The sequence below is a fragment of the Morone saxatilis genome, unplaced genomic scaffold, assembly GCF_004916995.1.
Source record: "Morone saxatilis isolate NCDOM2014 unplaced genomic scaffold, NCSU_SB_2.0 Contig21, whole genome shotgun sequence".
Classification (NCBI taxonomy): Eukaryota; Metazoa; Chordata; class Actinopteri; family Moronidae; genus Morone; species Morone saxatilis.
Genome location: NW_023339774.1, coordinates 5,664,677 through 5,678,070, shown reverse-complemented (window position 1 = coordinate 5,678,070; position 13,394 = coordinate 5,664,677). Strand labels below are relative to the sequence as shown.

At 38.9% G+C, this 13,394-nt stretch overlaps 2 protein-coding genes across 4 annotated transcripts in view; one reads left to right on the top strand and one right to left on the bottom strand.

Moving 5' to 3' along the window:
* Positions 1-6,554, top strand: part of vav2 (vav 2 guanine nucleotide exchange factor) — a gene marked incomplete in the record, with an annotated part of 184,476 nt that extends 177,922 nt beyond the window's left edge. For 2 of the 3 annotated variants that reach the window (XM_035667864.1, XM_035667863.1), the window contains 5 exon segments: positions 25-112; positions 211-334; positions 2,277-2,366; positions 2,818-2,972; positions 4,249-6,554. In XM_035667864.1, coding sequence (XP_035523757.1) covers positions 25-112; positions 211-334; positions 2,277-2,366; positions 2,818-2,972; positions 4,249-4,296 — 505 coding nt within the window. 3 annotated transcript variants of the gene reach the window in all.
* A 206-nt stretch (positions 6,555-6,760) lies between these two features.
* vsig8a (V-set and immunoglobulin domain containing 8a) overlaps positions 6,761-13,394 on the bottom strand; it is a 13,600-nt gene continuing 6,966 nt past the window's right edge. Inside the window, exons 5-6 of the mRNA XM_035667875.1 lie at positions 12,948-13,089; positions 6,761-7,272 (exon numbers count right to left, since the gene is read on the bottom strand). Coding sequence (XP_035523768.1) covers positions 7,056-7,272; positions 12,948-13,089 — 359 coding nt within the window. The 3' untranslated portion in view covers positions 6,761-7,055. The remainder of the gene's footprint in view (positions 7,273-12,947; positions 13,090-13,394) is intronic.

Genomic DNA, 13,394 nt, shown 5'->3' with positions numbered 1-13,394 from the left:
TACTTGTGACGTTTGTTTTTACAGATTCAATGATGAAGTAAAGCACATTAAAGTCATTGAAAAAGACAGCTGGATTCACATCACTGAGGCCAAGAAGTTTGAGAGTCTTTTGGTAAGTCAACAACACAAAATACCTGCAGTACCTTGATACCAGTGTAACGAATCAAATGGCCGCATGTTTTAATCCTTCTGTATGGTTTATTATAACAGGAGCTGGTGGAGTACTATCAGTCCCATTCACTGAAAGAAAGCTTCAAGTTATTAGATACCACATTGCGATACCCCTACAAGTCAAGAGAACGCTCGCTTACTCGAGCCAGTACACGCTCACCAGGTAAGACTTCCAAATGTTTCTCTTCTCCGGCACTTCCACTCGATATAGGTTATAACCCTGACCTAATGGTTATGAGCTCAGGGTATTTCCCAAAAGAATTAGATCACAGACAGGAGTGATGAAATCAGTGGTTGAGCTAACCACCAGAGCTCAGGCATCTGGAAGGAACTCTCTTGTGCATCAAAAGGAGTCAGTTAAGATGATTTGGGCATCTGATTCAGATGCCCCATGGACATATCCCTCCGGCAATACTGAAGACCACCGAGCAGACCCAGAACACACTGTACACTGCATATAAATTCTGGCCTGTTAACACCTCGGATTACCCCAGGAAGAGCTGGAGGACTTTACGTAGACCTGGATAAGCGATGGAAAATGGGTGGATGGATTATAGGCACAGTGGCTAAAAGCATATTGTGTGTCAACTTACACATCTGCCTGCTTCTATGAATGATTATGACAACACTAATTTGAGTAGAGACACTATAATTTGCAGTTCTACCTTACAAATTTAATCCCTTTGCCATCTTGGCAGTGGATATAGCCAGGAAGGGTAAAATTAAAGAGACAAACTACCTCCCACTCTCTTTGTCTTTACTCCTCCGTCGACCAATGACTCTCCTGACTCATACAGAGAGGAATGGAGGAAGCACAGAGGGGAAAAGGGCAGAAAAGGAGTCTGGCAGTGCAAACTAGATAAAGACAGAAAGACAAAGAGGAAGAGTTTGTCAGCTAACTCAGAGGCCTGTGGACTGGCTGTCTGAATTGGCATCCCTCTCTGTCCATTAGACTGTAGCAATAGTGGCTCTGGCCTCGCACTGGCTCTTGTCCTGCATTGGCCTGCCTTTGTTCGATCTGCAGGAGGACCTGGCCACTGCAGCAAGATTGTTCCCCCCCTGTTTTGGCTGAATTTGGAAATGAATGGAGACAATTGAGTCTTTGCTGATGATAATGTGCTCTTGCTCGTTTGTTTTCAAACGCACATTTTTATGTATTTCTGTGGTTGCAGGCGTGTCACACCCCACCGGTGTGCAATGAAACAGTGGTGGGATTAGGGGGGATCTATTATGATTAGGAAGCATCTATGGTTCATACAGTCTATTATCAGTGGGTTTGTTCAGGGGCTGGTAAAAGCCGCTTATTCCCTTTTTAAGCTATGCTTCCTGCACCATTATGTAGTTTGGTAATAGAGTGAGAGTCCAGACAAACATTGTCTGGTAAAGCTGTACAGAGTACAGAATGCAATTAAAATATGATGCAAAGAGTAGAGTAGTAGTAGTCCCTTTTTATTTCTTGTTTCACACATTAAAAGTCAGACGGCCTTTATGTGTTCTGTTGTCACCATTGTTGTACAATAATTCAAAACTGATGATTGTTTATTATTAGGGGCAGTAAAGTCAGTACAGTCACACTGTATCTACATGCAACAATTAAAGGTGCAGTGTGTAACATTTTAGGATGATCTATTGGCAGAAATGGAATTTTATAGGTATGTTTTCGTTAGTGTATCATGGAAATTGGAATTGTTTTTGTTACCTTAGAATGAGCCATTTTTATCTCCGCCATGTTAAACCACCATGTTTCTACAGTAGCCCAGAATGGACAAACCAAACACTAGCCCTAGTTTTTTTTCGCAGGTTGAGTCAGGGGGTTTCACTTGGTTGCAATCTGCATTCTCACCGCTAGATGCCACTAAATCCTACACACTGATCCTATTTGCAATATGCAAACTGTTTCAGTCACACCACTAAAACAGTCCAATCATGACAACAAAATTATCAAGATTAATGATCATAAAAACAGAACCCTATCTTTAAGAGACACACAACTTCAATGCGCAAGCTCTCCTTTTTAAACTCTGCTTCTCTGGCTTCAGCTCTGCATGCATGCTCTTCAAAATGTTTTCCAGCCGTATTTCCTCCTCTTTCTCTTCTCCTATCAGCAGCCACCTGCGCCTCCTACAACTTCTCCTTCCTCAGTCCGCAGGGCCTCAACTTCTCCTCCTCCCAGTGCTCAGCTCCCTTTTGGTCAGGTACTCTTTGTCTTTCTTTTCTTGCTCCTGTTGTCCTCATCGCCTGTAATTTCATAATAAGCCTCTGCGCTTTCGACCTTGTTAAATTCTTCTCTGTGGTGCTCTTTTCATTAAGTGGAACATTTTAATTATTCCCAGGATGACACTTCTCCTATTAAATCAAGAAAAGAAAACCAATTTCCTCTCCCATGATGAAACAACTTGTCCTTTCCCATCATGCTCATTTATCATTGTGAGGCTGCATTATGTCATGCTGAACACTAAACTGACCATGTTTCCTCTGATCATTCAGAACTAATTACTACCATTTTGTCCTGTAACTGTTCCTCTCTCAACTTAATACCAATGATGAATAGCTTTAGGTAATGATTATGTACAAAACTGTGTGAAATAAGCTGTTCAATTCATACAATATGAATGGACTGAGCTCCTATTGTTTCCATTTTTACAGTGTTTACTCCTCGGGTGGTCAGTACAGCAGTGGCCAGGTATAACTTTGCAGCACGAGACATGAGAGAGCTGTCACTGCGAGAAGGAGACATAGTCAAAATTTACAGCAAGATCGGTGGGGACCAGGGCTGGTGGAAAGGAGAGGCCAATGGGCGAGTGAGTAAATCATGAAACTGGGTTCATTTGTGGATGTTTAAACTGATCAGGACAATAATGGAGCCAGACTGAAAGTCCCACGTGTTAGGGGCTGCTAATGTTTGTAGATTAGTACTGTTCTACATTTGATTAAAAACTGATCCCACTGCTGGGTTCATTGAGTTACAGCGTAAGACAAAACCAAGTATTTAGGCACTCTACATCAAAGGTACAGCACTCATGTGGGCTTTTGTGGATGCCAGAGTTACTGAATTTAACAATTAAACCATTGATATTAAAACACTCCTTAAAGAGGTGGTTGAAAGAGAAAAGTGAAAGCCTGGCTGCTGGGAAATGTGCCAGTTTAATAGGCTGGCAGTTAAACTGCAATGTGATGTCAGCTTTTTATTCTCGGGATGTTCCCCATTAGGTTATAAATTTGACAGTGTTAATGTGTTGCTGTGGAGCCAGACTGAGTGTACTGCACAAATAACTGGGTTGTAGTTTGCTGTGCAGTCCGGTTTTTTAACTTCAGTAAGGACCGTTATGGAAATGTTTAAATGACAAGTTCATCTTTGTCACTGCAAGACCATGTCTTATTAAATGTCAGATCCATCTGGATGACTAATCTGTGTATATAATGATACTGACATAGACGAAATCTGCTTAGATATGTTGGTTTAACAAAGAGACACTTAATGTTAATCTGTTGAACCTGGGGCTTTCAGACAGGTGTAAATGCAGTCACACTGGCCACTGGCTACAGAGGAGCCCATGCAGCAACAATGCTTCCCTTGATCTGGGACACAACTTTGAAACGACATGCAGGTTTCAATGAGTGCTTTATATTTCCTAACTTCATGGATCAGAGGGCATTATCCCACTTTTCCAATGACTTCATGCCAGTGATAAAAATTATGCTCTTTAAATACATTATTGTGTTTGTTGTCTTCTTTATTAGTTCACTATCACTATTCCAACAAGGAGGAGAAGTTGTTGCCTAGCAACCGTTGAAATAGTATCTGAAGAAGCCTTCAAATATTTTTTTAGAACAGAGATGATGCTGCTCCATCTGAGTTGTGCAGTTATCTGAAAATAATGCACAACCTCCGGCCAATTAGAGCAAAGCATTGTGAGTGGCCTGTGAATGTGTGAATTTTACCATTTGTTTATCTTACTGCATATACAGCTAAGCTGGGTGTAGAAAGGTGTCTGAATGACTCAATTAACACCCTTTGTTTACATGTGCTACTATGAAAGAGTTTCTATCTCTGTTAATTAATGTTCTATGTTTCAGATTGGATGGTTTCCCTCAACCTACGTGGATGAAGAAGGAGTGCAGTAAGGCACGGGTGTTTGCTGGCCTGGCTCCCTTTAAATCAGGAACCATCTTCAATCTACTGTTCTCAGTGAAAATTACTCACTCTCCAGGAAAATACCTTTTTTTTGTTGTTTTTGCTGGATACTCATTTTTCAGTGAGTGTTTCTACCCCGTTTCTCTATCTTCAATTATGCATCAGCTTTGCTTTTGTTTGGATTTGTTTTTTTCTTTCCTTTTGGCGGATGTCCTGTTTAATTTCTGTACAGGGAAGAAGAAAAAACTGGCTTGCTGTCTGTCAGCCTCTGTGTGCTCTGCAGAGGCTTTATTGAACTATTGAGGACACAGCAGAAACTGACTGTGGATAGCTTTACTTTGAAAAAGGCTCCCCTTTGTTGCAGGTCTATGCGAGGTGAAATAATTGTACAGTATAGATAATTTATTGAATAGAGATTATTATCATTACTATTGATTATTGTGGGGGAAGTTGATTTTAGTAACAACAAGGAATCAGATGATAAAAACTAAAATAAGAAAAAAAAAGAAAAAAAACAGATGCTCTGTTTTCATGTTGAGAGATTTTGCCTTAGTTGTCATGGTGATGCCTTGTGGGCTGACACCAGTGGAGGGAATCGACTTTGTTGACTGGTTTTACTTCTCCATGTATGCATGTGCCCATGTGCGGCCCACACAAACACACACACACACACACATACACCAATGTACAGTACGGTGCCTTTGAAGAATGGTCGCTTACTGAACCTCAACATCAGCCAGTAAAAGAACATTGCCAATCCCCTAAAAGACAGTTTATCCACGTCCAGAGGACATTACTATTACTATAGGAGGGGAGAGGCACAACATACTGAAGACGGCTCGCCTTCTGAGCCCTCAAAAACAAGATGGTGAAGCATTTAACTTATCACAACTGGTGACCGGATGGACTCACAGGGACAGTCGGAGGGTTTTTATAGCCAACAACAATCACATACACAGTTCTCGTCGGCCTTGGCGTCACAAGTCTAATGGTGCAATCAGCTGGATGCGAAAGGGAAACATCAAGACATTCCACTCAACTACCACTTTACACTTTCAAATCTCTGTGTTCATTGTTTTATTGTTTGAATTTTGTTTTTTTGCACAGAATCAAGATTATTTTTTAAGATTTTAAAGAACTGGACCAACATTTTTTTTTTATAATTTGAAGCCAAATTCAGCCATGTTTTAATGTCTGCATGGAGTCGATTGTTATGATTTTTGTACCTTGCCTTATTTTTACAGATGATCAGGTGACGGGCTTCTTTCCCTCTTAATGTTAATCAGTTTTTATGTGTGAAATCCATTTTGGTGCTGTGCAGACTGGTGAAAATTAAATAGTGTCAGAGGATTTTGAATCTGAAGGAAAATTTTGTGTGCTAATTAACATGAATCCACAGAAGGAGCCCTTAATCATTTTGTGATTTTTCTAGGGGTGCAGTGCTCAGTGCTTCCATTTGCTTCCATTAATTTCCTAGTGCCATAAAGTAAATACTTTTGCAGATTGACAGCCTCAAAGGCACTGTGTTGGCATACATTTTCAAGTTTTCTATTGAAAGCGTAGATGTACCAGACAATTTTCTAATTCTAGTTATGCAGATATTCCAATGTTTACTGACCCTGTCAACTCAGCTTTCTTAAAAAGTTACAGTTTTGTTTGCATTTATAGTCATATACAGTGCATTGACTCTAACTCTATTTACATGGTCTTACCTTTAACCTTCATATCTTCCACCTACACATTTGAGTATTGATATATTGCTTGGAGCTGACACTGAATTGTCTTTTGTCTTAGAAAATTTCACAGCAAACAAATGGGGGGGAAAAATAAGAAATGCTTTTCTAGGGATTGGAAATTATGTAAAACAGCTGTTTTCATAAAATGAAGGCTGTCGTCTTGCTGCAAAAAAATCAATTTGAACTAACTCTCATTCATACACCCCACTGAGAAGTAAAGTGCAAACACTGAGCACATCAACTCTAGCTGTTTCATGAATTCTTAATGGAGCAGAAGATGCCGATTTGTTTAGTTTCTAAACTTTTGACTGTCTATGATGTGTGTTATTACAATGGCTGACCGCCCCAAAAAAACACAAAGTCCTACCACTGTGTGAGGGGGACCCACAGGAGGCCTCCATGTTGTCTAGAATGAGGGGATGGTGGGGTCTAGTCGCTGTTTATGTAGTGGAAAAAACCCATTGCATGTGGCTATTGATATTTCAACTCCTGTCAATACATCCTCGAAAAAATAAGTACTTAATCGTGTACATTTTTTTTTGAATGGTTGAGTATTTCCAAATGAGGTCTATCATGAAATAAATATTTCTCTTTTGGTTTAAATTTGAGACTGAATCCTTTTGAATTTTGAGTTGTATTTTGAATTTTCTGTGTTCCATTGCAAATGACAATAACATCCAAACTTCCACTTAAAAATCCCCAAAACAGTTTATTTCAGTGTGTAGATAAAAAAAATGAACAAAGAATAAAGTCTTTGTTTTCATGAATTTTTTATATATATACTTTTCTTTACAGAGTCTGAAAGATAATAGCGCTACAGTAATAAAAGGAAGAAAACTTCTTAAGTGACTGAGATTATATTAAAGTAAATAACATGAACAATGTTATAAAATGATCACACTGCACAGCTTTGATTCAGTTTTCAGTTTCAAGTGTCCAAACTGTGTTGAATCTTCTATTAAAACATTACAATTAGAGCTAAATCCTTCTCAGTTCAGCTTTGTTGTTAATCTTCAGACTGCGTATCCGTACTTGCTGTCATATTCGACTGGTGTGTGTTTGACCGGTGTGTGTCTGTGGCTGTTGCTGGAGGGAGTGTGTGTGTGTCCTTCATTAAAAGAGCTCATCTCAGTCCCGTCCACCTGGCAGTAAGTGACCTGTGGGTGCTGACTGCCGCTCCGGCTCGTATGGCGACTGACCGGGCGGCTCTCAGGAGGTGGAGCGTCCTCCCTGTTTGATATTGGAGCAGAACAGAACAACAGCGTTAAAGGATTTTACTACCAATGGAATCGTTTCAGTTCAGTCATTTAAATTAAAATTTAGAGAACTGGTGCTTGATTCATTACATGGTAAAATGGCTTAGAAGGCAACTGTAGTGGCTGAGTTTATGGACTGAGCTTTCACAATATGAAATCAGAGCTGTAAAACTAATTTTGGGGTAGAGCTGCACTTTCAATGAAATGGGCTCAGTTAAACACTGGCTTTAGACAAGGCTTTTGCATTTTTTTGCAGCCATTGTAGTTTCTACTAAATGCTTGGAAGGGAAGGGTGATGCGAGGGGTATTCAGTTGGCTGCAATCTGCCACCACACTGTAAGAGGCCACTAAATCCTACATACTTCTACAAAATGTCACGGATAACTCATTCAAGTGAATGACTTATTTCCATTGTGGCCTTAAAAAAAAAAACAGAGATACAGGCGTTCAGGTAACTAGACAACATACTACCTATAAGGGAATCATCATTTTTACAATCAAATCATTGTTTAGTCAGTAAAATGACACATAATAGTGATATTTCCAAGGTGACTGGAAATGCAGCTTAAATGTGTTCCATTTACAATCATCAATCATAAAAGAGGGAAATTCAGCAAACACTCACAAGATTGCATTTTTGTCTTGATACACAACTTGAAAGATGAATCGATTATTAAACATGTTAATTTCCGTGTAACAATTAACTGATAAATTAATTCATAATTTTAGCACTACTTAAGTCCACTGTACACTGAACCTGCTGTTATATGGGGGTTTGATAACTAAGAACCAGATTGCCTTTTGTGCTTTGGTATCCATATTTATGTACTATTGGATGTACATCTATTTACTAATGCCCTGTAGGTGAAAGGCATAAATCTTTGTTGTTGCCTGTTTGGAGACTCTTTGCATTCAAGAGCGCCTACTCTCCTGAAATCCTGCTTTACCTTCTTCTCTACTACTGAAGGATAAAATTCACTCTGGTGTTGATTTCAACCAGCAAACTGACAAGAAGCATACAATAGAATCTTCCCTCGTCAACACCGCTGCCAACACATAAGCTTAGAAGCTACTTTGCATTCTGCATTTATGTAACTTTGCAGTACCAGCTAGGATCTGCTCCTCTGTCAAAGAGAACACCCGCACAACTGATCGACTTTGGCATTTTCTGCTCCTGTGGAGGCCAAAGACACTGGTAAAGGGAATACATTTGCTTTTGTTAAAGTGAAGTGGGAAATAGCATGCATGGAGGCTGTGATTCTTGGGTGTATGGTGTGTGTCTGCTGTGAAGAAGAATGTGTACAAAACAAATACAGTAAAGTAAATTAAACACCAATTATGTCTATCTAGTTTTAGGGCATTTTCGGGGTTGTTGTGTTCTGCCAGTGAAGTTATTTCTCTTAACCTTTTACATAAAATTGTTCCTAAAACAATTATCATGCAAAGAAAATTAACTACATTTTTTTTTTATGGCTGTGGCTTCTTAAAGACTTTTATGGTATTTATATATATATGATTTGTTAATTTGCATATTAAAAGGAAGTTTGCTGTTACTAATAAATGTTTTGGAAAGAACTATATTTATTTTATATTTGTAAAATCCTTCCAGAATGCCAGTGGTTTGTACTTAGATAATTACTCCTTTTAAGCTACTTTAATGAAGTATATTGATTACTTATTTAGACATGCTATATACTGCATATTTTTAAATAATAATAAAGCTGCTAGATAACTACAATTTTTATAGTAACAATGAATCAAATGATTAATGTGGAAAATGAAGCTCATAATGACAATCCCGCAGATACACTAATCATCACGGGTTTCCATATCTCCCCTATGAAGCTTTATGGCATCTTTCTTCTTTCTGTTTTGGTTTTATGGTCTGCAAATTTACTGTTTTGGTTGTGTCTCATTAGTGGTGTTTCAAGATACAGCACTGTTCAAACTGTTGGAGCACTGTTGGAAAAGCTCTGATAAACCTGTTGTACGCTACCTGCCCCACACATCAAACAGTTTGCTGCTTGTTCCTGCTGCCCCAAAGTGGCCCGAAATCTGTTATTGTGGGTTTAATATAATTCACCACCGTTTAACCCCAAATTTACACCAAATGTTAGACACCACACCGATTTCAACCCCTTATGGTGTCACTGTGCTCAGAACCATCTGTCCAGTCAGCAGGTGGTCAGAGTTGATGTGGATTGTGACATTTCTATTAATAGAAGTGTTTGGATGTGACTGACAAAAAAAAAAAGGTTTAGAAGAATACTGCTTGTGTGGATTGCCCTTTACACTAAGATAAAAGCTGTTGATGTATAGATTTATCAGTCTGCTTTTCAGTGTACATTTATATGTATATATATTTATTGTTGGTGTATTTCATGTTCAAATGTGCACTTACAGCTCTGACATATTGGTCCTGATGCAGAGTTGGAGTCTTATTTTTCTCACTGTATTAATGTATTTCTTTAGACGCAGATGATACAGTAGCTACTTGAACGGATTTGATACTCTGCATGACTCATCTCTGAACTTTTTTTCCCCCTCTCAAGCAGCAGTGTTTACTTTTCATCTTGAGCATTCTATCTGACAGATGTGAGGGGAACTATTGATATCATGGCTCAAATGATTCCCATCTCTCGCCTGTGAACTTCTCACTAAGATGCCACAGTCCTGTTAGGAGAGTTGAACTCCTGTATGTCGCAGATATGGAGAGAACCCGTATCAGGATTGTGGCTTGAAGTGCTTCTCTGTCTCCAGTACATAACACTGTCCTCCCACACTGACACCGCTCCCATTTCACATCTACTTTGAAAACATGTGGGTTGTTTTCAACTGCATATGAAGCATAACTCCAAAAAAATTTTTGGAACACACTGTTTATTTGCTAAAGGAAAAGTCCTCTCAGAGATGTCAGGACGAGAGGTCAGCTGCAGACATCGGCCCTGGAGCAGCGTTGCATTCTGCATCCTGCGCACAGACACAGGACCTGAAAGAGTCTGAACTAGGACCTTCTGTTGAGACACACTGTCCCATGCTGCCTTTTTCAACTAGTTACACTGTTCCAGTGGAGGAGAGAGATCTCGACTAAAATAATATCGGCTCAAGAATTTACAAGTGAAAATTTGCAAATGACATACTTGCACCTGTGGACTGTGGAGTTTTGTCCCCAAATTAGATGTCCACCATACTGAATACTGAGAGCATATTGCAATTTGACATCGTAGTTTCTCCTACATGCTTGAAAGAGGAGGGTGAGGCGAGGGGTATTAAGTTAGCTGCAATCTGCAACCACACAGTAAGAGGCCACTAAATATTGCACACTGTAGTACACCAATATCAAAGACAAATATCAAAAACGTTCATTCTAAGAATTATAAATAAAAGGAAGTGAGAGATGCGACAACAATCACTGATGGGACTGGAACCTGTAACGTTGTGCTTCATAGTCAGCATCTTGACCTTTTAGCTACTCGTTGAACTGAAGGTGGTGAAACCTGATAGACCTACTTAAAGCTCTGTTGCTATAAATATTACGTACTGTGCTGAGTGGTAGTTGTATGGCTCCATCCTTCAAGGGCAACCACCTGAGCTCTTGAAATTGCTGTTTGCCAGCATCCTTAGGTTTAAACCCAACATAAACCTTAGATATTTTAATATACTTTTTACTTTAAGAGGTTTTCACAGAAATTCAAATCATAAACAAATAGAAGAAGAAAGAAAGAGAAAGAAACAACAAACAAACAACAACAACATATGGCAGTACCTCTAGGCATGAGATCTATTGATCTCTACCATTTAGTTCTAAGGGGTATGTTACATTTAGAGTTTGCTTTGATTGACTTTAATATGCATTTTTTATATTGTTTATTTTTATATAGAAGCCTGTATAGACAGGGCAGAGTGCAAACTGTGCTGCCTACCTTAAATGCAAAATTAAAAAAATAAATCTTGAAAACAACAGACTTACGTGGCTGTGCTAGATTTTTCTCCTGCCATATAAAGAGCTAACTAGTATATGCATGGTGGTAAGGCAAAACCTTCACATTCACCTAAAGACCTTCAAGACATGATGAAATATTTTCCAAGTGTGCAGGATGTTGCTCTGTGGTGCGCTGAGATTTCATAATTGAACAATGAGCAGGATGCACACTTTAATTGCTCTGTGTGAAAATCTGATGTCAAACGAATAGTCAAATCTTCATACATACTTCAACAGCCAAATCCAAATTCGACCCACAACATTCTGAGTGGTCCCTTGATATAACAACACCAATGGACCACTCAAAGCAATAGCTACTGTATATATATATTACTTATTTACTTTCTGGGGGAGAGTCAGATGACAACATTGATACCCCTCTTTCCTTCAAATATAAGGCCACAGCCAACAGTAGGTTAGCTCTTAGCTTAGCACAAAGACTGAAAACAGGGAAACATCTAGCTTTGTCTAGGGTTACAAAATGCGTAATAGCACCTGAAGTTCACTGATCAAGGTGTTACATCTCATTTGTTAATTTTGTAAAACTGTAAAAACAAAAATTTGCTGTTTTACTGAGGTTTATGTGTCACACTATTTTATTGCATGCACAGCAACTTCTGGAGCCTCGTCTGGTTGCCTGGCAACTTCTCAGAGCCAAAAATTAGTTCGGCACATAAGCCCCATAAAGCGGCAAAGTGTTGTTTACTGCGTTTTATTTGTGTGGATTAAACAAATGAGATATAACACATTGATTTGTGAGCATTAGAGATGCTGGTGGATTTTGTTACCATTATTCAGAAATGTCACTTTCCAGTGTTTTTTCAAGATTTTATCAACTGTATATTAATGCTGCAAGTAGAAGACAAGAACAACCAAGAATGTTTGTCGACACTATAGAGCCTCTCAAGTTTCCAACTGTAAAGAAAGACGGAGATTCAACAAGAACAAAGAGTTGGAAACTTTTAATGAATCCAAACTCAGGCTTTCAGATGAAGCATACAGCGGAACTGATGTTATTTATAATGTTATATTTGCAACAATGTACCTGAATAAAACTGCACTTAAAGCAACACATAACCTTGGATTTCAAAAGGATTTCATCAAATTGTCCTGCACAATGTGAGGCTTGAGATTGTACCCTGCCTGAGAGGACTAGACTCAAAGAGTCTTAAATAAAACTACTTTTCTCCATCTGTATTAGTTTCTTTCCTGAATTTAAATAAAGACTAGGATGTTTCTTTTCTTATTCCTAATTTCTTTGATCTGTGTGGTTGTATATCTTGTAATGCACATATTATAATTGCCTCTCTGTCTTTTAAAGTTCGGTGGTTGACGACTGTTCTCGCTTGTGAAGCCAATTAATTTATTTTAATTAATTTATGCAGACATAAAATGTCGCACAAAGTGCACACAATAATGTTTCATCCAAACGTGCACATCGTTTAACATAAACTCACAAGCTGACTAAACACAACACCAACAGAGGCAGAAGTTTCTTATTCATGGGACTTTTTTGGCGATCAATTAACACAAGGAGAAACTTGCCAGGTTGTGTGTGGATTTGTTCCCTTCCTGCTGCAGCTCATTTACTTTGTCTAACCGCCAAGCTGCCAACACCTTTAACTGTGCCCTGCTGTCTCTGTTGGAGCTGCAGAGCTGTACGGTACCTGATGTCATTGGAAAACTCCTTCTCATAGTGATGTCTGTTGCTCAACTTCCAGTAGAGAAGCCCGAGGAAGACCAACAGGATGAAGATGAGGAGCAGAGAACCCACAATGGTGCCGACTATCACCGCTGCTCTGTTTGGAGCTGTAAAATCAGAATGAATAATAAGAAAATTATTCCCTCAGAAGCTTTGTGGAAGAAAAGAACAAAGTGTGAAGAATCCATTATACTGTATTATTCTTATTCTCTAGTGGTTCCTGGCTTATTTTAGATGGTGACCCTTTAAAGTTAAAGAATGCCTCCTGACAACACCTCAACACAGATTGTGTTGTCAGTGTCCAATGAAAATCAATCATGTTTTGCCAAAATGTCAACTTTTAATTAAATTAATTTAATTTCTATGTTTTGTTTTGTTTTGCCAAGAGTTAGATAAGGAGAGCAATGCCACT